Source organism: Protopterus annectens, chromosome 7.part0 (genome assembly GCF_019279795.1).
Source record: "Protopterus annectens isolate FY-2018-M chromosome 7.part0, PAN1.0, whole genome shotgun sequence".
NCBI lineage: Eukaryota > Metazoa > Chordata > Ceratodontiformes > Protopteridae > Protopterus > Protopterus annectens.
Window position 1 is genome coordinate 1,402,231,854 of NC_056739.1, and position 24,914 is coordinate 1,402,256,767.

General features: G+C 40.3%; 1 protein-coding gene across 1 annotated transcript in view; it reads right to left on the reverse strand.

The window, feature by feature from the left end:
• Positions 1-24,914, reverse strand: part of DOCK3 (dedicator of cytokinesis 3) — a 4,843,230-nt gene that overhangs the window by 781,119 nt on the left and 4,037,197 nt on the right. Inside the window, exon 23 of the mRNA XM_044077993.1 lies at positions 10,210-10,380. Within this exon, the coding sequence (XP_043933928.1) occupies positions 10,210-10,380 (171 nt within the window). The remainder of the gene's footprint in view (positions 1-10,209; positions 10,381-24,914) is intronic.

Below are 24,914 nucleotides of genomic sequence, written 5' to 3' on the forward strand. Positions count from 1 at the left end.
AAAGGAAGAGGTAGTTACTTATTTGAATAAGATAATTAAAGAAGATAATAGCATAATGAGAGAAATAAAAGATGCATCAGGAATAATTTAGATTTCTCAAGAAAAAATAATGGATGTTGTAGTGTAATATGTCAAAGAAATGTTCAAAGAGGTGGTGACAGAGATGAAGAAACAATGGAATTGGGCCCCTGTAAACAGTAGATATTGGGACTACTCTAGGAGATATGCAGATGCTGTTGAGTCCAGCTGTACAGCACTTGTCAGTGGAGAAGACAAAAATTCTAAGATGTAGCACCTCTGAGACTATGTCCATACTCTACAAGTCCTTTGTGCAAGCTCTATAGCCTATGAGAGACTTGTAGAACTAGCTTACCATGGGCAGTTCAGATCTCTGTTCATGACAGCTGCTGAGTGCTCTCTGGATCCAGCCTTCCAACAAACCTGGCAAAGGGTCCCAGCAAAGGTAATAATGTTTCATGCTTAGGTGGTATTTACACTGCTGCTGCTGTCTCAGCAGGGTAACACTGCTTCACACTTAGGTGGTATTTACGCTGCTGCTGCTGTTTCAGCAGGGTAACACTGCTTCACACTTAGGTGGTATTTACGCTGCTGCTGTCTCAGCAGGGTAACACTGCTTCACACTTAGGTGGTATTTGTACTGCTGAGACAGCATTTTTGTTTAAGTAGTTGTGGGGAAAGGACAAAAGAGGGAAAAAGTGGGCAAGGGAGCATTATGCATATACTCAGCTGTTTGACTTTGCCATTTCTCTCTTTTGAAGCTCCACTCTAACATCTTCAGAGGCTTCGTCAAACAGGATATCCTCTCAAATGGGCTGTCAAGGCATCAAGAGCATCCTGATATAGCCACTCTTGAAATGAGAAGAGCCTGAACTATACTATCTTCAGAAAGCAGTTACGTGAGGTTGCTGCCCTAGTAAAAGAGTTATCAGAATAAAAATCACAGTGAACAATATGAACACCAACTTAAAATGGTCATATTCAAAATATTTAACATGAAATCTTTGACTCTAAGAATCATAGAACTTTGCCATCTTTTCTAGTTTATCATACAAAATGGAAAACTGTAAATGGGGCATATGAAACAGAATGGAACTTGGTTCTGATCCTTGGAATCAGCTCGGCCATTTACAGCTAGCTCCAGCCAAAAAACTCTCAAGCTAAAACTCTACCCACAATGTCCCTCTTTCCATGACCTCAGATCAAGTTTGCAGCCAATAGTACTGTAGAAGAACAGGTAGACAAGGTGGAAGCCATGTCCAAGGTGAAATTTCCAGGTTCTGAGAACAAGTGTTCAATCCTCCAGAAAATCTGTAGGAGGGGAAAGGAGGGTGTGATGTCTAGAATAAATGAAGATTGACAACCCAGATGGAACATTATGGTAAGTACATAACGTCTTTATCTGATGTCATCAATCTTCATTCATTATTGATGAATGGGGCAGAGTCCCCAGCAACTTTAGGTCCTAGGTGACCGTATGAAATGATATACCTGAGAACCACAGAGCCAAAGGATGTTCTTCCCCCGAGAACATATCCAATTTGTAATGAGTGATAAAGCTATGTGGAATAGCCCATGTAGCGGCTGCACATATTTCATCCATGGACACCCTGAAATGGGAAACAGCTGATGTGGCTATTGATCTGGTGGAATCTGGTGGAATGTGCTTTTACAGGTGCAGGTAACTTGTGGTTGAATGAAGGTAACACAATCTCTGAGCCATCTTGATAAGGTAACTTTTGAGACAGGTTCTCCCAAAGTCAGGCCTGAAAAGGAAACAAACAATTGGTCCGAATTTCTAGGCTCTTTGGTCCTGTCAAGGCTGAAATGTAATTGTCTGTGAACATCTAGTAAATGCAATCAATATTCACCTTTATTGGAGAAATTGGGGAAGAAAATGGGCAAATCAATAGTTTGATTAATATTAGATTCTGAGACTACCTTAGGAAGAAAGGAAGGGTTGGTTCTCAATGAAAGCCTTTACTTATGAAAAATCAGATAAGGGGGTTTTACACATAATGCCTGAATTTCAGAAACTCTCCTGGCAGATGTAATGGCCACTAGAAAAAGAGTTTTCCACAACAGAAATGTGAGATGGCAAGTTGCTGCTGGTTCAACGGGCAGGAGTACCAAAGACTGTAATATGAAGGTCAAAACATATGGAGCTATAGGGTCTTTCAATGGGGGCTTTAGATGCAAGGCACCTTTAAGAAAAACTTTATGTAAATGATGGGTAAGTATAGAATGATCATCATAGCCAATGTGGAAATTAGAAATGGTCACTAATTGAACTTTAATGGTGGAAGCAGAAGCTCCTTGATCAAAAAGGAAAGCTAAAAATTCTAAAACTTTGTCAACATGCACCAAAAAGGGGTCTATATTATTTGTACAGGCCCAAATTGAAAATCTCTTCCATTTGGTATGACAAGAGTTTCCTGGTGGATGGTTTATGAGAAACCAGAAGCATTTTTTGTACTGAGGAAGCTATTTTTCTCTGCCTGGCAACTAATGGAATTGGAGAAACCAAGCTGTCAGTGTGAGACTGTCATGGTTGGCATGCACCAGTCCCTGTGAGTGAAACAGGGGGTCTGGAACTGGGTCCAGAATCTATGAACGGTGAATCAGGTGAGGCCAAAGAAATGGGAACCAGACCTGTCAGGGCCAAAAGGGTGCAATGCAGGTCACATTGGTTCTCAATCTTTGGGCTTTCTTCAAGAACATGGGAATGAGGAGAAAGGGGGAAAGGCATGGAGAAGTCCCAATTGCCAATTAAGAAGGAAAGCATCTCTCAGGGACTCCCCCTTAGGGGGCATTACAGCAAAATTGTTGCTGCATTTGTTGTTCATTGGGGAAGCAAAGAGGCCAAAGCAAGGGCCCCAATGAAAAAAAATTTCCATCGCCAACTTGGGATTGAGAGACCACTCATGAAGCAGGAGAATTCATCTGCTCAGTTTGTCCGCTATCAAGCAGGAGCTCCCCTGATGTGTGTTGCTACTAGAAAGTTATTGGAAGATATCGTCCATTGCCATATCCTGAGAGCTTCTAAACACAGGGGAAGATCTGGTTCCACCCTGTTTGTTGATGTACCAAATAACTGATATGTTGTCAGATTGAATTGCAACTGTCCGCAGAAGGAGGACAGATTGAAAGGCTTGCAACACTAAGAGCACTGCTTTCAATTCCAGGACATTGATGTGCAAATTGGCCTCTTGCGGAAACCAAGTGCCTTGGACTGTTCTTCTCAGATAACACCCCCCCCCCCAATCTGGGAGGCATCCATGATCACTATGGCCTTGGGCTGACAGGGAGTGAAGGGACGGCCCAGAAGAATTTCCTCTGACTGCATCCACCAAGATAGATCCTTCTTGCAGCAACTGGTTATTAAAATGGGATAAGTCATCGGATGTGTTAGGATGGACCATTGTGCAGCTAAGAGCCATTGAAGTAGCCTCATGTGAAATCTTTCCAGAGGTACTAAAGTAATGGTCACAGCCATAGACCCTAAAGCTTGGAGGACAGAAAGAGCAGGGACTTTGTCTTTGGATATGGTGAATTGTACTTGAGACCTTATCTTTTGTAGTCTGTGAAGAGGGAGAGAAGCTACACAAGAGATTTTATTGAGGCAAGCTCCTGTAATCTCTAGGTCTTTTGTTGGAGTCATCTGGGATGTTTCCTTGTTGACCATTATGTCCAAAGAGTTGAAAAGATACAGGATGAAATTTATGGCTTGATGCAGTAGACACCTGGTGGGAGCAGTGAGGAGCCAGTTATCTAAGTGAGGAAACATCCAGAATCCATGTAGTCTCACGTGTTCTGTGACTGCTGCCATGCATTTGGTGAACACCCTGGGGGCTGTGGTGAGACCAAAGAGCAGTACTCTGAACTGGAAATGACTGGCTCCTAGCCTAAATCAGAGAAACCTTCTGGAGTGTTTGCCCACTTTTATTTGGTAATATGGGTCTTGAAGGTCTATAAAGCACATCCAATAATTTTCCTCTAGAATAGAAGTATAGACTAAACTGTGACCATCTGGAATATGCTTTGCTGAACTAACTTGTTCAGAAGACCGAGATCCAGTATTGGTCTCCAGTCCCCTGTCTTTTTTGGCACTAAAAAGAACCTTGAATAAAATCCAGATCTTATCTAGTCTGGTTGGACTTCTTGGATGACACTTTTTTCTAGCAACTTTTGAACCTTCAAGGCTGCTTGGTCCTTCTGGTTGGGTGGTACATTTGGGACTATTTTTTGTGATCTTGGAAAGAGAATAAAGGAGAATACAATAACCTCTGGTAATGATTCTCTGCACCCAAGTATTGGAAGTTATTAGTTGCCAGGCTGTCTGGTGCAGTGAAAGTCTTTCTCCAACTGTTTCCAGAGGTAAGCAATTGGGCCTTCTTTCAGGAGCACTGGTAGGGTTGTCCAGAGAAGGGGCAACTGGAGCCCTGATTTCACGGTCCACCTCCACCATGGGGTGCCTTCCATTAGAGCTCCCCCTCTGCCCTGAGGGGAGCTACCACCACATGTGTCCTGAAAAGGCCCTTGGGACTTCTTGAACCAAATCTTCCCACTCCTCTGATTCATGCAGTAGGACCGCTGAGGAAGAGAAAAAATGAATGCCCACAGCAGAAAGGGTCTTTCCATCTTTTTTCACACCTGGCTAGTGTGTCTTTGACTTTGGGGCCAAACAAGGAAGATCTGTCAAAAGGAGCATTGATGAAGGAAGACTTGAAACAATCCATGAACTTACACAAGCACATCCAGGTGCGACTCCTTATGACAATGCCTAAACCCACTGCTCTGGCTCTCCCTTCTATTGCATGAATGATGAGCTGCATGGATGAGTTTGATATAGACTCCAGGGTGGCCAGCTGAGAGGCAACCTTATTCTGCACCTTGTCAGACACAGCTCCAGTGAGGATGTCAGATAACTCCTTAATCAGATCCTTCTGGAGTCTAGTAAAGTGTGCTATGAAATTCAAGGACCTTAGAGCAAAGGTCAGTGAAGCTTAGACCCACTTTCCAAATCTGTCCATTGTCCTAGACTCTCGGTTAGGTGGGTGGACAGTGAAATTCTCCTAGGCAAGTTCCTTCTTGGTGACTGCTGCCACCACCATGGCATCTACTGCTAAACACTTTGCCCAATATTGGTGATCTTTGGGTGCTGATAAGATTTTGTCTGGTCTCTAGGGGATTGGCTCTATGGAATCAGGGGTCTTCTACACCCACTGTAAGATCAATTTAATGAGGTTGTCAGTGGGCGGGTTCACCCAGGAAGTAGATGGAGGAGCACCAAAGCCTTGTAAGTACACAGATTCTTCAGAGGATGGGTCTTTGGTCTTCCAATCACCCCTCTGTTTCAGGATCTCCAGAATGTCTCCAAAGGAGACATCTTCAGGGAGTGACTGGGGGGAACCCTCCCCTTCATCAAAGTCCGTGTCTTCTGTGACTGATTCTTCTGTGGACTCTAAATGCTACCACTTGCATGTCTTCTTTTGGATTGATTCCTCAGTCAGAATCTCTGAGGAAGACTCCAAAGAAGAGGGGCCCTGTACAGGGGTAACTTGCAGCTTCAGTGCTCGCTGTCCTGATGTGGAAGATGGTGACAGCTCTGGACCAGATGGTACAGACATATGGCACTCTGATATAGAAGGGTCCAGCTGAGAGCCCACAGGGGCTAATGTCCTCTCTATGACTTGAAAGGCAGGCTACTCCGAAAAGAGATGGGAGCCTGGAACCAAGAAAGACAACCTCAGAACCAATTTCACACCCTGCTCAGAAGGACTGCCATCTGAAGCAGGAACCAGAGAAGAACCCGCAATTGTCAGAGCCAAGGATGACTCTGAGTAAAATGTAGGAACCAATTCAAAGCCCAAGGAACTGACAGCCGAGCTACAGCCCCAGAATCTACTGGTTCCAAGGAAACTGAAGATGTTACAGCATTCCCTGGAGCCAAAGAAGTTGTGTCTGTTAGCACCAGGACAGCTGGAACCAGGAAATTGAAAACAGTGGGCACTAAGCCTCCTGAGGAGGTCAGAGGAGGAAAATCTAGAGGAGTACTAGGAGAAAAAAAAAAAGAACTCCTGAGAGTAGAGAGGTCAGAGAGGGGGCAGAATGACCCCTGGCCCCCAAAAGCTGATCCACCATTCTCACATCTACCTCTGAAAGACTGCTGGAAGATCAGACAGACATCCCCAAAGGAGATTCTGGCCTTTCCAAAAACAGACTGGGTAGTGGACCCAGAAAGGTGTCTATGGAAGGGGAATACCTTGTCCTGGGAACAAGAAAATGTTCAGACTTTGACGCCAAAGGGGTGGGTAGAGTCATCTGTGGTGCAGATGGTGAGGTCAGTACCAAATGGGAGACTAGAGAAGCTGGTGCCAACTTTGATGCTGAAGCTTTTGATGCCATAACTGAAGAAGCCAGTGGCAAAAATTCTTTTTCCGGTAATTTTGGAACCTTAGACTTATGTTCTGAGGAGACTGATGGAACCAAACACTTGTGTTTCTTAGTCTCTGGTGCCATAGGGGAACTCGGCACCAAATTTTTTTGTTTGGTCAGATTTTGAGGAGGAAGTAAGATCTGACTTGGGCATGACTTCCAAGAAGGAAGACTTCAGCATCCTTTTTAAGGTCAGCTTATTACGTCTTTCTACCAAGGCCCTGGTACTGTAGGTCTGGCAGATCAAACAATATCCAAATGGGGCACACCCAAACAGTAAACACAAGAATGATGCCCATCTGAATTAGGCATCTTTCGCCCACAGTCTTGACACTCCTTAAAACCTGAAGTGCCCTTTTATTTTTCTGCCATTTTATAAGTAAAGGAATAGTCACCAAAAGAAGGCTGACAGACACAGTTTCTCACACACACACACACACACACACACACACACACACACACACACACACACACACACACACATGGTAGATGGTAGAGAGAAATACCAAGATTGGTAGGATAGAAAGAAATATCAACAATGGTTATACAAAGGGTTACCTTAAAAGTTAAAGGGAGGGGGAGAAGTTACCAACAACGGTAACAAGAATTCCACAAAAGTTTTAAGGGTAGAGAAAAAGAATCACTCAAGAAATATGAATGAGAGGTAAATGATAACTAAGGGTTTAAAAGGAACAGAAAGTTTTTAAAGAAGCTTAGTACATTTTGAACTTAGCTGGAGAGTATCGCCTGATGCGTCTTGCTATCAGAGCGGCCAACAAGATCTGAGGCAATGGAGAGAGGGGTGTTGTGGGTAGAGTTTTAGCTTGAGAGTTTTTGTCTGGTGCAAGCTGTATAATGGCCGAGCCAATTCTGAGGATCAGAACTGAATCCCATTCATCAAGGATGAATGAAGATTGACAACATCAGATCTCTAGTTATTAGAAGAGCTGTGCAGAGGCAAAGCTCTCAGAAAGAAAATTGCAGGTGTCACCCACTGCAGATGTCTTCTGCAAGAAAGTTCAACTTGTTTCCAGGGTCTGCAGCTTCAAATCTGCTACCTCTGAGTGAAAATAGCCTCTAGTAATGAAATTAAAAATGTTAATTCTATAGTTACATAGTATAAAAGAATAGCAAGCAAGTGAAAGTATTAAGACAGATGATCCATGTGGCATTTTAAATATCTACTCTCTACTCTGGTGCTTACATATTTATGAAAAATAAAAAACTGTAAATTGTCTAGAATTACCCCACAAACTAAATTATACATAACTTCTATTAACACACAGAATTATTTAATCCCAGTTTCTGCACATTTATTGGTACAATCCTCCCAAATCGTCACCTTCGATCTTCTGACAAAAATTTACTTGACATCAATAAGCCCTAAAAAAAAACTGCAGTCAAAGTCTGTAATCACACTGTGTAGCAAAAGTCTGGAATACAATCTCTGCATTAATTAAGGGAATATATAACATTCACTGATTTAAGCTGCAACTAAAATAACTCCTCTCTGACTCCTGGCTTTGCACTTGCTGCTCTCCTGACTAAAATACCAGCTTTTTCTCCTTTAATACCTATAAACACCCTCTTTTTCATTTTGCTTGTTTTTATTTCTCTTACTCTTATTTCCCTTACCCTTAAACCTGCTTTTACTCATTATTTCACCTGCCTCAAACTGAGTCTGAAAAAAAAAAAGATTTGTGTGTATCAGAGCTTTACCCCAGTTGCAAATACAAATAAATAAAATATGTTTAAAAAGCAAATGTTGTCACCTCATTGATTCTCTTTTGGTTCACTGTTGACTACTGGTTATCTCCTGGTTTTGACTTTAAGAGTATTGTTTAAACTGCTTCATTAATGTAATGATGTTTAGTGTCACAAAGTAGCATGGAGCACGTCATTTAATGTGCGTTTGCAGGAGCAAAACAGACAAGCACAAAACTTTTCAGAGAGGCTGGTAGTGCAGTAGAATTATAATTCCTTCAATCTCTTTAATGGGAATTGTAAAACACTTTTAAGCTGTTACTTGGGGTGACACTAATGTGTGAGGCCCACTGCCCCACATTACACATTTACTTCAAATGTTGATGATAGGATGCACAGAGGTTTAATCTCTATTTACTTCTAAATATTATAAAGGTAAGAGGAAATAGGTTGGTGAAACCTTGCAAAAGCAGGTTTCTTTGGTTAATATATTAGCAAATGTTTAAACTTTTGTTGCAGTGGCTACAGTGGGACATGTCAAAAATAGTTTCCTGTGCAAACCTCCATCTCACCTGTCCTTTTATAGTTCACACAATTATTTATAACACCAAATTTTGATGCTTACCTGAACATTCTGCACCTCATCTGAGCCTTGTTCTACATCTTTGTTTACTAAATGACATTTCTATATCTCATCCATTCAGAGTCTCAACCAACATATAACAGGTATGAGAAAAACAGAAGAAGCAAAGAGGGGAAGGTAAGCCAAGGGTAGCCCATAGTGCCACTGGTTTTGGAATGTGTTAGTACTTACAGATGCAATTTCCGGCCTTGGGATACCACCACCCACGTGTGGCACAAAGGTTCCAGCTGCACTCAACTGTCCTCCCAGCTGGTGTGCCTAGTAAGGGATTGGAGGGGCAATACAAAGGCAGGTGGGGAAAAAATGAAACAGTTTGCAAATGTTAGAGCATTCTAAATTCAAATGGTGCTGTCATGCAATAAGGGAAGGGCTGATTAAAATGATACTCAACACTAGAAACAAAGTAGTCTAGGTAGAGAGAAAGGATAAAAGGAGAAAGGATTAACAAATAAGTATATCATTTATTACTTGCAACAGACAACCCATTCATTTTACAAGAATCTCATTTGATATAACAACTACCTGCTAAAGTGTTTTTTATCTACAAGTGCTCTGGTTCATAAAATTGTTCTAATCCCCAGAATAGCAGCACTAGCCCAGCAAGAAGGAGAACATTTCCTTCAAGTGTTGCATTTAATTAAAAACTGACAAATGAAATGCCTGTCACTGATAAGCACTGTCTTGTGGAGCCATTAGTCAGAAATGTGATAGCAGTCACAAATAATGTCAGTAGAGTTTGACACCTTTTTTAATTGGCAAGTAATTATTTTCAAATTCTCCTGCCTGGCTCGATGTACACTACTGAAATATCTGTGTGCAAGTATATTAATGTGTCATTGTTACCAGGTCAGCTATGTGTATCCACTTCCTGCTGACTATTTGCCTCAGGAGTTATCCATGCAGGGCATATAATATCTAACTATCTAAGCCTTGCTTATGTACAGTAAGTATCCAAAAGAGATACTAGGAACTGTTCATCTCTTCAAGTGTCTTATGGAATGCAGTGATATCTCAAGGCTTGTTCTTTTAATTCAAACTCTCCTGGTGTTGGGGGAAATGTACTAATGTGTGAATGTGTTTGAATGTAAATGTATACATCTGAATAAACAAAAATCTATAAATGGAAATGTATAATAAAATAACATATCAAGAAAAACAACTAATGTGAGAGTTAACAGCTTGTCCATGTATAGCTTGGGACTATTCATCATATTAAAAATGGCATGGGTGTTGGCACCACACACTATCTCCCTGTGGAAACATATTTATCTTTAAGGCCAGACAAGCTGTAGTATTATATAGTGAATACAGTTAACAAAGTGAAAAACAACATAGGTTCAAGCACATTGTTGTAAGAATCATATAAACTTGATATTACATAATGTTACAGTTAAATACCAACTAACCTGTGTGAAGATAAGTGTGTCTGAACTTCGACTGTCTAAACTCAGGACAAAGCGGATTGACTGAAAAAGCTCCTGAATGCTATTGCGAAACTGTTCTTCTTCCATGCCACATGTTGCCCGGGAGTACAAGATGCGAGATTGGATGATGAACTTAAACAAGTATTCCAAGGCCTGGGGGAAAACATTACATGAAAGGAGAATGGATATGAATTTTCAGTGCAACATTGGGTAAAAATACCACATAATAATCACAAAATATTCAAAGCTGACCATTGTCACTTACAGTCTGAGATTTGTTAGACATTTCTTACTGGAAGGATGGGATTCACCATATCACTAGGTGATCACATGGATGGAGCACAGTGAAACACAGTGATACTGGGGCAGTCCGTAAACTCAGATTACCCGAAGAACTGTGTGCAGACACATATAATGTCTACCAACACAAAATTACCCAGTAATAAATTACACCTTAATGCACAGTTAGGTCATAAACAGCTGCCCATATCATATCCTCTTAATGTCATTGTTTCCTACACTTACCGCAGGTGTTCTTGATGCTTTTACCTGTATGTTAACTTACCACTCAGTTTAATAGGCAGTTCTACAAACCCACCGATTTCTCACTGATAAAATATTTATTGGCCTGTATCCTAAACATCCCTCTCATGCATCATGGCCCACTCTTCCCTTGCCTTTTTTGTTAGACAGATCTTTCTGTCAGCTTTTTTAACAGGTTGAGACTAAATAATAGCCTGTCTACCTTCTCTTCTCCAGACCATAACTGCAATGTTTGTCTAGATAAACCATAATCACTTCTGATGTACACTAAAATGCACATGATGTAGCCTGTACTTACTAGCATCTGAGTACAAGTTTTACAAATCCCTCATTAAGAAGTTAATTCCTTCAGTCATTAATATCCAAGAGATATAGTACAGCATGAGGAGATGACAGAATTATACAGTGACATAAAGGAAGTTTAAATTGCAACATAGCCCACTTGGAAGATCTGACTCCCTGCTTTGAGTGTTGCACTTGCTCTTACAAAATTAATATCAGTCCTTCAACACAAATAACACAGTCTGGTTGGACTGTCATGGGTATACAAAGTACTTGCAAAGGTAAAAGGTGACATATTTATATAGCAGACTCAAATATTATGTTTTTATTTCCCAATTTTCTCAGTCTCATATATACTTTGATTTCTATTAACCAAGATCCTGCTGTAAGAAACTTGCATTTATGGTCATCATCACAGATGTTGCCTAAGCATGGCAGTGCAGGGATGCTATATACACAGCAACAAGTAATGTGTCAGGCTACCATCACAACAAAGCCAGAGAGAGATGCCCTATATATATATATATATATATATATATATATATATATATATATATATATATATATATATATACAGCAACAAGTAATGTGTCTGGCTACCATCACAACAAAGCCAGGGACAGATGCCCTGTATATACACAGCAACAAGTAATGTATCAGGCTACCATCACAACAAAGCCAGGGACAGATGCCCTATATATACACAACAACAAGTAATGTATCAGGCTACCATCGCAGCAAAGTCAGGGACAGTGCCCTATATATACACAGCAACAAGTAATGTGTCAGGCTACCATCACAACAAAGCCAGGGACAGATACCCTATATATATACACAGCAACAAGTAATGTGTCAGGCTACCATCACAACAAAGCCAGGGACAGATGCCCTACATCTACACGGCAACAAGTAATGTGTCAGGCTACCATCACAAAAAAGCCAGGGACAGATACCCTATATATACACAGCAACAAGTAATGTGTCAGGCTACCATCACAACAAAGCCAGGGACAGATGCCCTAATCCACTAATGTTTTTAACAAGTATCTGAAATGGCAAGTTTACTCCATCCATTACAGGTACAGTTTACTAATCTCTTTCAAGAACCATTGAATAGCATGTCTAACAGAGAATAATGCTACAAAATTACATGAAGTGGATTCCAACAGTTAAACATAGTTGTTTAAAAATTATTAATGTAGCTGACCTCACGTTAATTCACCTTCACCTAACTTTACATCTTTGACTTGACATACAAAATAATGTGGACATTTTTTTTTTAATTTCATCAAGTGCAAATCCAATGACTCTATAGCCCAGAACAGTGTTTTGTCATTCCTAAAAAAGATTTGAGTAAACAGCATGGTAGAACACTGTTTAGAGCCCATGGTGTGGCAAGGTTGAATTAGAGGAATGCTGCTAAGGATTGCACTTAACAATGAACATCAATATTTGCGCTCACCTGCATATAACAACAGAGTACTGTATTAAACAAATTTAGATGAATTCATATCATAGCAAGCAGAAGGGTATCCATCTTTCATGGACTATGAAATTTGTGAATCTAGAGCAACAATGCAATTTTTCTCTAATCCTAGATTCCAACCATGTAAGATCATCTGGTTAAGTAAAGGTCAAAAGAGAAGAAGCCAAATACAAGTGTCAGTAAGAAACCACAATTTTTAGTATGACTAGAGTTTGATAAGGGGTTAGAATGAGATTCGTTATCAAGTGTGAATGAGCTACAGCATGGATGGCCACCAAAGTAAATGGCCAAGAATCACAATATTAGGAAAGGTACTGTGCTTCTGATGGCTGGGTTACAGTGTGCCCATATGGGAATAGCTAGCACACTGCAGCACAGTGTGATATTCATTCTAATGACACAAGTACCATTATAGCAAAAAACAGTGCTTTGAACTTTGACCGGAGCTGTATGAAAGTTGAGTGGGTGTAAATGTGAAGTTGTGTGCACACTCATTTAAACAGTGTTCATTGTGCAGAAGGGGGCTACTATTGCAATGGGCAACAAAGCAGGGTGAAGTTGTGCTCTCATGCATGTCCACAAATTATCAACAGTGCTTCCACAACAGCACAGTGGATCTCCTCCTACTACCACACCTCTATAGGTACAATGTAGTATAGTTTCTGTGGACACTGCTTGACATGTGGTATAGTTATCTCTGAATTGTGGCAGTGTTGTTATTCATTTTCTGTGAAAGAATTGTGTCTAATCCATGATTAGTTTCATGCCATATGTGCTATTCCTACCAAAAAAAGGATCTGTCACCCTGCAACCCTGAATACATAAAGGTGGAAAGGGAAATGGATGAAAGGCGTAAACGTTATTCATTCTGTGCGCTGTAGAGTAACATTGCTTCTGCAGCCATCTTGTACAGCTATCTTTGAATCAGGAGCTGCATTTGTCTCATTTTCTCCATGCACTTGATCTGTGCAGCACAGTGCAAGCCTGCAGATCTCCAGAAATATTAATGAATTCCATACTGGTGTATCTAGTTCATATAGATCTATTTATCAACATAATTATTGTATTTTCTAGCTTAAAATTTCTATTGCTACAGAAAATGTCTTATGTTTGAGTGGATTCAGTAGTACAGGGTCCATGAAATATGAGACTCCATCAAAAAGGAGATTCAAAACTTATATGCAGGAAGATTGTGAGTATAAGGGAAAAACCTCTACAATCATGCAGAAAACAAAATAAAGACAGCCCTTCTTACTAGCAGTTACAGAAATATAATAAAATGACTACTCTTCAGTGATTCACAAGCTGAGAAAATAAAAAAGTCACATCATCTGTGTCTGTTTCAAACGTTTCTATTCTGAACATGTTTGCAGCATCTCTTGAGGACCTTTGGTGGAAGCAAACAGGGGTACCTGCATATGCATTGACCTAAAAAAAACACAAGTGAGAAGTGCAAGACTGAAGAAAAGAGGCAAATACATTGTCAGAAGACTTTACTACCAGAATGGTTGGAAACTGGGGCTGTTTAATACAACAGACAGGATAACTGGACAAGAAAACACATGGTTATGAAGTACAGCAGTCATAGTTTTGACCTGTAGTAAGTTCTATCTTAACACAAAAATGCTGTACTCATAAAAAATTCAGAATCTTAACTCAAATGATATAATTAAAAAGCACAGTAGTGTCTTCTAGGGCACTGTGTATATTACTGTTTTATTATTGTACCCATTTGTCATTCATTCATTTCCTTGCCCAATACCAACTTTGTCCTGTTTAGGGATGTGGAACAGAAGTGTGTGTAAGGAAGAGAACCTGCCCTGGAAGGGATGCCACTCCATCACAGGAGGTACAGATACACTCATGCACGCACACAAAACAAATGATAAGTTAAGTGACTAACAATTCACCTATCTGGATAAATTTGGGATGTGAGAGGAAAACAGAGACCCTAGTAAAAATCAACTCAGGAATAAGAAATACAAGTAAGCTCTACACAGAAGGAGCCCTGGTAGGTAACCAAATTGAATAAGTGCTGCAAGGCAGCAACACTAACTGCTGCACCATAACTGTGAGCACATTCACAGATGACCGCAAAATGAGAGCTGTCATAAATTCCTCGTATAACACAAACATCTTCTAAGAGTGTAACACAGACAAACAAGTGATGTCAAAGTCATGGATTAAAACTCAATGCCAAAAATTGCATTATAGTGTCTTTTGGGAAAATGGACACCCAGGCTAATTACTCCATCAGTAAGACACCCCTAACAGTTGACATGGTAGTGAGGGATGTAGATAGTAATCTGGCCTTTATCCAACATGTGGTCAAGGTAGTAAGAAAATCATTTTATGTTGCACAACTTATATGTAAGGGCATGGCATCCATGTCCAAGGAAATCATACTGCCATTTTATTCGGCTCTTATCAGATCTATCATTGGATATGAGGCCTCCTTTAACAGGTAAATTACCAGACATATGCAAAACGTGGAATATCCACAAAGGTTCCTTACCAGGAGAATCCACAGTATGAGCACACTGTCGTATACGGATTGCCTTAAAGCCACATCTCTGTACTCTGTCTCCTACAAGTTACTCAGAGACAATCCATGCCCAGCATACAAGGCACCTTCAGTTCCCGCTCCAATGGACCATTTGTACATCAACAAAATGAACAGTATCAGAACCACTAGATACAAGGATTTAAATTTTGCTTACAACATAAATAGGGCATGTTGATGAGACAGATATGTATCTCAGAGGATGTCCTGATTGAGATCACTGTTGCATTCCAAACAAATGGCTTTTCACTGCTGTCGTCCAGCAGGGGTAGCAAAGCTTAACCTTCTCTGAATCATGCATGTCTCTGATAGATGCCGATACTAACTATACGCAAACTAACACTCCCCCCACATATAACATTTAGAATCTTCCTAACAGATCCCTCCTAATAAACGCTCATGATACATAGGGACACAGTTGGGTTGGGTTGCATAGCTAGGCTTATAAAGGCCCTGGTGGTTGTTAGCCAAAGATATATATATATATATATATATATATATATATATATATATATATATATATATATATATATATATATATGTATACCTATAAACTTATAAAATGATAAGTAGACTAGAATTCAAGAAGGGGAGGCAAAATCAGAATGGCAAGAGCTTCAAAAGAAAATTCTTTATTCACATATACAGGCATTTATGAAATTAGTCAACATGACAGGAACAACATAATGATTAGACTAATTTAAATAACTAGTTTTTGACAACACCATGGTGAATTTTTAATTGTAAAAATGTTGGTATCAGTGGCACAGAAGATGGTGCTGTCACCTCACAACAAGAGGTTCCTCAGTTCAATTCTTGGCTGGGGTGCTTTCTGTGCAGAGTCTACACATCCTCCCTGTGTTCTTGTGGGTTTCCTCTGGGTACTCTAGTTTCCTCACACAAAATATGCAGTAGGTGGATTGGACACACTAAATTGGCCATAGTTGTGAGTGAGTGTGCGAGTGTGTTGTGGATGAACTACTTCACCAGGGCTGGCCACCTCATGGTGTAAACATTTGCTCTAGTTGATTGTGACTGTTGAACTGACATCTCAACTACATGTGCAAAAAAATCACAAAATGGGGTTGTGGATGGAAGGATGGATATATTAAAAAACTCCTACTATTAAATGCAAATGGGAGATTGAGCAGTGGTGCAAACAATTTCATGTTCTTTTTTTTTTTTTAATTTGACATTTTATATCCCATTAGTGAGATAAAGTACATAATTCAGAAATGCGACTGAATTTAATGCTAATAATCACTGTTAGTGAGCAGAGTTTTTACCAGAGATAATCAGAAAATGACTGGTCGATGATAGTAATAGAAGATGATAGAATGGAGTGACAGAAGATCACCTTCCTCAGGGACAGAGATGACAGGGCTGATTCAATAAACCCTACATGGTTTGCTAAGAAAGTGTATACATCGCGCAGCAACACGCACATGGTAGCACACTGTTTTGCATTCAGTAAGTGGTTCTACATGGTATGTAGAACTGCACAAACATGGTAAACACTGTGGTATGCTAATTACTGTGTAAGTATCTAAACTGTATACTAATTAACCAATCCAAGATGGAGGAGCTATTCAACAAGATATAAAGCAACCATGTAGACTCACTGCTGGTTTTCACTGCAAATTCCAAAGCCTACTGGAATATAGCCACGGAAAGGAGTCTACACAGTTGTCCCAGTCCCCTTCAATACACACAATGCACCGAATGACATTTGACAACCTTTATTAAAACTTCCATAACATAACTGATCACCAAAATTTGTTAAATACAACTGGACATAGTGTAGTTGATTCTAAACACAGCATAAACATCTTTGCAATGTTAATCAGGACAGCATACCTGCTCATCCTGCCCCAGTAAGAATCAGGACAGCGTACCTGCTCATCCTGTCCAGGTTCATTGGAGTGAGAGTTCAAGTCCAGACCTGTGTAAAAATATTTCATGTGTACCAACATAAATTTTGCAGTGTTTATTTAACAGATTTCTTTACTTCCTTTCTTATAATTTTCCTTTCTTTTTTTACTGCCAGTATTTGCACAGTGCACAGCTTAGCATAAACAGGGGAAATGAATAAACACAATAAATGTCATGTAATGTACTTATTTGATAACCAATACATCAACTGCACTTGTGAATCACTTGTGTATCACATCTGCTAAATATGTTGATCCATAATATCTGTAGATCATGGTTTAAGTCCCACCTTTGTCTTTTAAGGATGACACCTAATAAACACTGCTCACAAGGCTACTGTCTTGTTTGCACAGTGCTTAGCTGTATGCAGTCCTGACTAATGTCCCACATAGGAAGCAGACAGCTGCAAATAGGGCGCAGACATTCTAAATTTCATAAAGGATAAATTGCTGTAGTTTTTGCTTTCTCCCACACAACTCCACTAATGTGCAATGTGGTAGGCAAGTTTCCTCAACACCTGCAGCCATTGAACATCTGCAGAGAGGAAGCAGTCAACAATTTCAAAAGGGTCTATATTATAAGCTCAAAAGCTTAAAAGAGCAAATGCTCTTTTATCCAGCTGTAAACACTGAAACCACTAAATAGCAAAGACACAGAATAGCAATTTTTTTCCCAAGGAAAAAAAATCACCTGGCCGTTTTTGGGACTTTGCCATTTCCTCCACTGTGGTGCAATCTCAGAGTTGGTATAGTTAAGTAAGGGTGTGTGCACAGCCCCCACTTTATTTTGTGTTTGCATTTGTTTTTTTTTTCTGGGAACAGCCCCCACTTTATTTTGTGTTTGCATTTGTTTTTTTTTCTGGGAAAAAAAAATCACTGTTCCGTGTTTTCGCTATTTAGTGGTTTTGATGTTTACAGCTCGATAAAAGAGCATTTGCTCTTTTAAGCTTTCGAGCTTATAATACAGACCCTTTCAAAATGGATACATTGTATCAACTGTGTGTTGGGCATCTCTCAAACATGATAAGTGGTGTTGCATGGCAGTTAGCACACAGAAATTAATAATGAATAGGGAAATATCCAACTGTTATTTAACTTTTCCTTTGGCAGCAGGTGTAACTGTAGGGCCAGGGCTGTAATACAGATGTTCCTGGGTTCTAATACAATAATGAACAGGAAAATACCCAAGTGTTATTTCAATATTCTTATGGCAACAGGAAATTGAAATAACACTTGGCAATATCCAAGTATTATTTCAATATTCTTGTGGCAACAGGTGTAAGTGTAGGGCTGCCATACATGTGGTATCCTAACAGTAAAAGCAAGCATCCATACATCAGTCTGTAGCACAAGCCAAATTTAGGAGTCAAGAGTAAGATTGTAGTCAGACGTTGTGGGTTCAACTACCACAAACAACACGTATAAAATAGTGCAATCCTTTAATAATATTACAGAAATTAAATTCTACCCAAGTGGCATAAATGTCCTGTTGTTAACTTTAATCTATATAACTGGACCAAGTATATGTGTAATATATGCCCATTGCACACACCTGTGGAACTCGAGGTAGATGAAAAAGCCAGCCAAAGAAATAAACTCTAAAACTAATGTTTATTAAGGTTAAGCGCTTTCAGTCACTAAAATTGGAACTCATCAGAACAAAAAACAAATAAAAATATCCCACTTTATGTACCCAACTCATTGCATGTCATCCATCTCTACCAAATCATTTAGTGTTTCACAGAACAGCATGCTTCACACACTTCACAGCACAGGGAGTTAGATCAAGCCCAGTAGCTCAGCCAGCCCTCACTCCATCAGCTCCAGCACTGATGCCCAGCACATCTGGGACCCAACCTGGCAGTACTGCAGCTGGCAGTACTGGTGGAGTTGAGGATTTCATCACCTGCCAGAAGATGCCAGGGTTCATGCTAAGAGTCATGCACAGCACCATTGGTGTATGCCTATGTTGAATGGACAGGCTGCTCTCCCTCAATGTCCATAGGAGGAGGAAGTGTCAAGCACTCCAGTAGCCACCAGTGTACGGGGACTGTGATGACAGCCCTGCAGGTGAGGATTAGATTCTCACTTTCCCCATGTTTGATGGACATGGGCTTGTGTTGTCCTCTCCCTCACCGCAATCATGGTCTACCCCAGCATTTTGTGTCCCTCACCATCCCTGTGACTTGTCTTGTTTGTCCTGTTTGTTTGAATTTGCTTCCTCACCTACCCAACTTACCTGACCCAGAAATACCAATTTCCCTTACTCAGCATTCCTCTGTTACTGAAGTAAAAAAAAAAAAAACAGGCACCTGTCCTGCAAGAAATTTATCTTCCCATACATAGCTCTCCATTTCACACACTGGTCTTCCTAACACACTTGATTTGGTCCAACTGGCTATACAACATGATTATATTGTTGTCACCCCACTTTGTGGCGGTGACAGCCCATATTCAGCTAATATTCTGCACAAATTCATACTTTAATTTTACACTGTTGAAGAAATGGATAGCCATGTTTCTTTCCTACCTCCCTCTTGCACATTCCTATATTGCTCTCCTTTGTTCTTCCCCCTGCTTGCCCCCATTTCACCACTTTCCTATCTACCCCATTTTCACACCTATAATCTGGTTAAACATAGAATGATGCATAACACACATAAGTAACAAAACAATGGAGCTCTTCACTTTTAGGACTCTATGTTTGCATGGAGTTTGACTTGTGCACCAATGCACAGCTCTTCATTGGTTAGGTTACCTCCATGGAATGCCACTTAAACATGCTGCACTATGTTAATACACAGCAAGAGATAGGGAATATAGTATAAAGAATTATTTCATTGCGCTGTCACTACTTTTTAAAAATATTACATACACCTGGATTCAAACACTATGTTATCTGGGCTCCAAAAGAAATGTGTCAATGGATTTATACCTGCTGCCACATAGTCAGCTCAGCAGCAGGTCTGTTTCATACCCACAGTACTGTGAACTCTCAGAATGTTAGCAATGAGGCTTATGTTTGTGCACTGCTTAACTATGCACAAACAGAGAAAGCAGTAGAAATGTGTATCTCACATACGCAAACACTTTGCCACCCATCACGCAAACCCACTTCTTGGCAGTGAGCCATGGAAAGTGGACAATAGCATGTATTATTTTTGTTTATTATCCATTTAGTGTTCATGCCATGAAACTACATATGGAAACAAACAAAATGTAGGTACTATCTAAGAAAATAACACATATTTACAATGCAGCCATCTGTTACCTTTTCCATTTACATCTTTAAAACAACAATACACATTCATATTTTCCAATATTTGGAGTAATATGGACACCTGATTTCATATAGTTTGTAAAGCTGTCTCTTAAGGTATGTCTGAACATTGGAAACACAACCACCAAATACTACACATTGCACACTTATCAATCCGGTAACATGCAAAACTTTAATATCGTGGACAGTCGGACATGACTAGCTATCTATTTCATGCAGACCTCCCAACATCTTCTCTCCAACATCCACTGCTGATGTCATTTACTAGAAATTGTCCTGCAGCCTTGTAAAAGTCAGACTTGTGCCATGGTGCTTGCATAAAGTACTGAGTTCTCTAGTCGGTTTAATTAGATAGGTAGGCATTCTGTTCTTACTGCAGTCAACTAGTGTGTGTGTGTGTGTGTGTGTGTGTGTGTGTGTGTGTGTGTGTGTGTGTGTGTGTGTGTATGTGTGTGTATGTGCATGTATCTGTCTGTCTAGTCAGAAGAGTATAACTGTGGTATCCTGCAGTTACCACTCCAATCCCATGGATTGCCAATATTTTGACACATGCACATGCCAACATATCCATTCCATGCAGGCTTCCCAACATCTTCTCTCCAACATCCACTGCTGATGTCATCCACTATAAGTTGCCATGCAGCCTAGTAAAAGCCAGACTTGTGTTGTGGTGCTTGTATAAAATAATGAGTCCTCTAGTCTGTGTACTTAGGTAGGGGTTCTAATCTCACTGCAGTTAACTTGGTGGAATTGTGTGTGTGTGTGTGTGTGTGTGTGTGTGTGTGTGTGTGTGTGTGTGTGTGTGTGTGTGTGTGTGTGTGTGTGTGTGCGTGCATGTGTGTGTACGTATCTGTCTATCTAGTCAGAAGAATATAATTGTGCATTCTGCAGTTACGACATCAATCCCATGGACTGACAATATTTTGACACTTGCACATGCCAGCATATCAATTTTCATGCAGGCTTCCAAACATCTTCTCTCCAACATCCACTGCTGTCATCCACTATAAGTTGTCCTGCAGCCTAGTAAAAATCAGAGTTGTGCCATGGTGCTTGTGTAAAATACTGAGTCCTCTAGTCTATGTACTTAGGTAGGGGTTCTAATTTCACTGCAGTCAACTGGGAGGTGTGTGCGTGTGTGTGTGTGTGTGTGTGTGTGTGTGTGTGTGTGTGTGTGTGTGTGTGTGTGTGTGTGTGTGTGTGTGTGTGTGTGTGTGTGTGTGTGTGTGTGTGTGTGTGTGTGTGTGTGTGTGTGTGTGTGTGTGTGTGTGTGTGTGTGTGTGTGTGTGTGTGTGTGTGTGTGTGTGTGTGTGTGTGTGTTTTGGTGTCTATCTAGCCAGAACAGTATAACTGTATCCTGCAGTTACCACTCCAATCCCATGAATCACCAATATTTTGACATGTGCACATGCCAGCACATCCATTTCATGCAGGCTTCCCAACATCTTCTCTCCAAAATCCACTGCTGATGTCATCCACTATACATTGCCCTGCAGCCTTGTAAAAGTCGGACTTGTGCCATGGTGCTTGCATAAAATACTAAGTTCTCTAGTCTCTGTATTTAGGTAGGGGATCTAATCTCACTGCAGTCAACTGGGGTGTATGTATGTGTGTATGGCTGTTCACTTGATTCACATCACAGATAACATTTTACACCAGCATGTGGCCTCACCAGACACTACTGATGTCATTACCTATCAAGTGTTGTGTATGTATGTATATATGTGTGTGTGTGTGTGTGTGAGGTTTACTGAACATAAAGAAATATGCAGAAATAAGCATTTCAGACTTTCTGTATATGCAGCACAGAAAAAATATAAAGGGCCTTTTTTGTTAGCCCCCCCCCCCAAAAAAAAAAGTATCTCACACCAACAGTGCAAAAATGCATTATTTCTGGATTTGACGTGGAAGATGCCCAGCTTTCATCTGGTTACTCTGGAATGCCTTCCTTCCTTCATTCCTGTAACCCACTTCCCAAACCTGCTGATTCCCAGAGAAACTCCATCTGCATCAAAAAGCCAACTTATCTGACTAACCAAGTCATAGCATTGTTTTATGTACCATTGTAATAGAATAATTGTTCATTAACAACAATTCCTGTGGGAAGCTTCTTTAGGAAATAAAAAATATATAGGTTTCTGTCTTACTGAAACAATAAGACAGCATTGTTTCTGTATTATTGAAACAATATTGTCTATATAATTTATAACAATATTTATTTATAGTTATTTACATTAGATCACTTTAGTTTTACAACATGCTGACACATCACAGGATGATAACTGCCACATTTTGTTATATTTGACCTCCTTCCCTCAGCTTGAAACACTTGGCTTCAGGCCCACAAGACAGGCTATGAACCCAGGACTGGCTATCTGCACTGTGGTGCATTGAGCATAATCAATAAACTTAGAAGCCACCCACTTATAAAGTTTAGTATTCTCAGCTTGTTGCTTGTATTGTCACATCAGAATGGTGTGGCCTATGACCAATATAAAGTCCTTGCCAAGAAAACAATGCTTCAGTGATGAGGGCACCCAACTGATTACCAATCATTCCCTTCTCAGTATAGGAATACTTACTTTCTGCTTTTCATTGCTTGAGACTGAAAAAGTATACATGTCTTCCCCCCACAAACACCTGTGAAAGCACTGCCCCAAAGCCTACCTCTGATGTATCAGTATAAACAATGAAGGGATTACTGAAATGTTAGGATGACAAAACAAGTTCTGAGCTGTTTAAAAAATCATATGCCTGTTGAGTCTATTGTTATTCCCCATTTGTCAAATCTGTAAGAAGGCATATTGTAGATTCAAGATGGAGTAAAGCATTTTTTTACAGTATTCAACTAACCCTGAGAATGTACTCTGTTTTCTTCATACCTGGAAAAGGCAAATTCCTCACAGACAGTACTTCAGTTAGATGGAAGGCTCCATCCTCAAAGTGTATTATGACATTGTCTAGGTAAGCGGCAGAATATCTGACGTGAAACTTTAGGAGTTTTAGACTCCATTAATCTTTGAAAGGTCACAGGGGCATGATGTAGTCAAAGAGGAAGGTTAATATACTAGGATAAGCTTCTATGGATGAAAAGATTATCTTCTCCTTGGCTTCAGTTGTTAGAGGAATTTGCCAGTATCCCTTTTTGTCAGAACTAAAAGGGTAAAAAATCATACCTTCCCCAACCTTTAGCCTATGGGTAATTGTCATATTTTAAAGTGCTGTTCACTTTCATAAAATCATGATTGTTCCAACAGGTTTTAGAACAAATACTCTGAGGCTATTCCACTCATTTTTTAATCCTCTATCACCCCTACCTCAACCATTGTTTGTACTTTTGCATGCATAGCCTTTCTCTGTGACTCGGGTATTCTGTAAGGTTTCAAGTTAATCTTTTCTCCCGAAAGATGTGTTCTGACAGGTAGTTCTGAAAATGCTTTCTTGTTTCTTAATGGAAACTTCTTTACTTCTTCTTCTTCTTCTTTTGGCTGCTCCCGTTAGGAGTCGCCACAGCAGATCAACTGTTTCCATTTCTTCCTATCCTCTGCATCTTGCTCTGACACACCAACCTCCTGCATGTCCTCTCTCACCACATCCATAAACATTATCTTATGCCTCCCTCTTTTCCTGTTACCTGGCAGCTTCATCCTTAGCATCTTTTTTCCAATATACTCTGCATCCCTCCTCAGCACATGTCCAAACTTACATAATCTTGCCTCTCTGGCTTTGTCTCCAAACCTTCCAACCTTGGCTGAGCTTCTAATATACTTATTACTAATCCTGTCCATCCTCGTCACACCCAGTGCAAATCTTAACATCTTCAACTCTGTCACGTCAAGCTCTGACTCCTGCCTTTTTGTCAATGCCACTGTCTCCAACCCATATAACATAGCTGGTCTCACTACCCTCTTGTAGACCTTCCCTTTCACTCTTACTGATACTCGTCTGTCACAAATCACTCCTGACACTCTTCTCCACCCACTCCATCCTGCCTGTACTCTCTTCTTCACCTCTCTTCCACACTCACCATTACTCTGAACTATTGATCCCAAGTACTTAAACTCATCCACCTTCACCACCTCTACTCCCTGCATCAACATTCCTTTATCCTCCCTCTCATTCACACACATATATTCTGTCTTAGTTCTGCTGATCTTCATTCCTCTTCTCTCTAGAGCATATCTCCACCTCTCCAGGATCTCCTCCACCTGTTCCCTACTCTCACTACAGATCACAATGTCATCTGCAAACATCATAGTCCACTTGGACTCCTGTCTGATCTCGTCTGTCAACCTGTCCATCACCATTGCAAATAAGAAAGGGCTCAGAGCTGATCCTTGATGTAATCCTACCTCCACCTTACTGCTAGATTCTATTGCTTATCATCTAGCTGCATTGCATGCAAAGAGGTCAGTTTTCTTTTCTCCACCAGTTCCATCAGTTTCTGCAATTAACTATAGAGGTCTGCACTTCTTGCCATGGTTTCAGAAAAATAATATGACATCTCTTCTGGCTTTTTCTCACCAGTCTGTCTAACCCTCTAGTTAATGTCATTTGATTTTTTCACTGTTTCAAATGGAACCTGTCATTTCGCCAAAAACT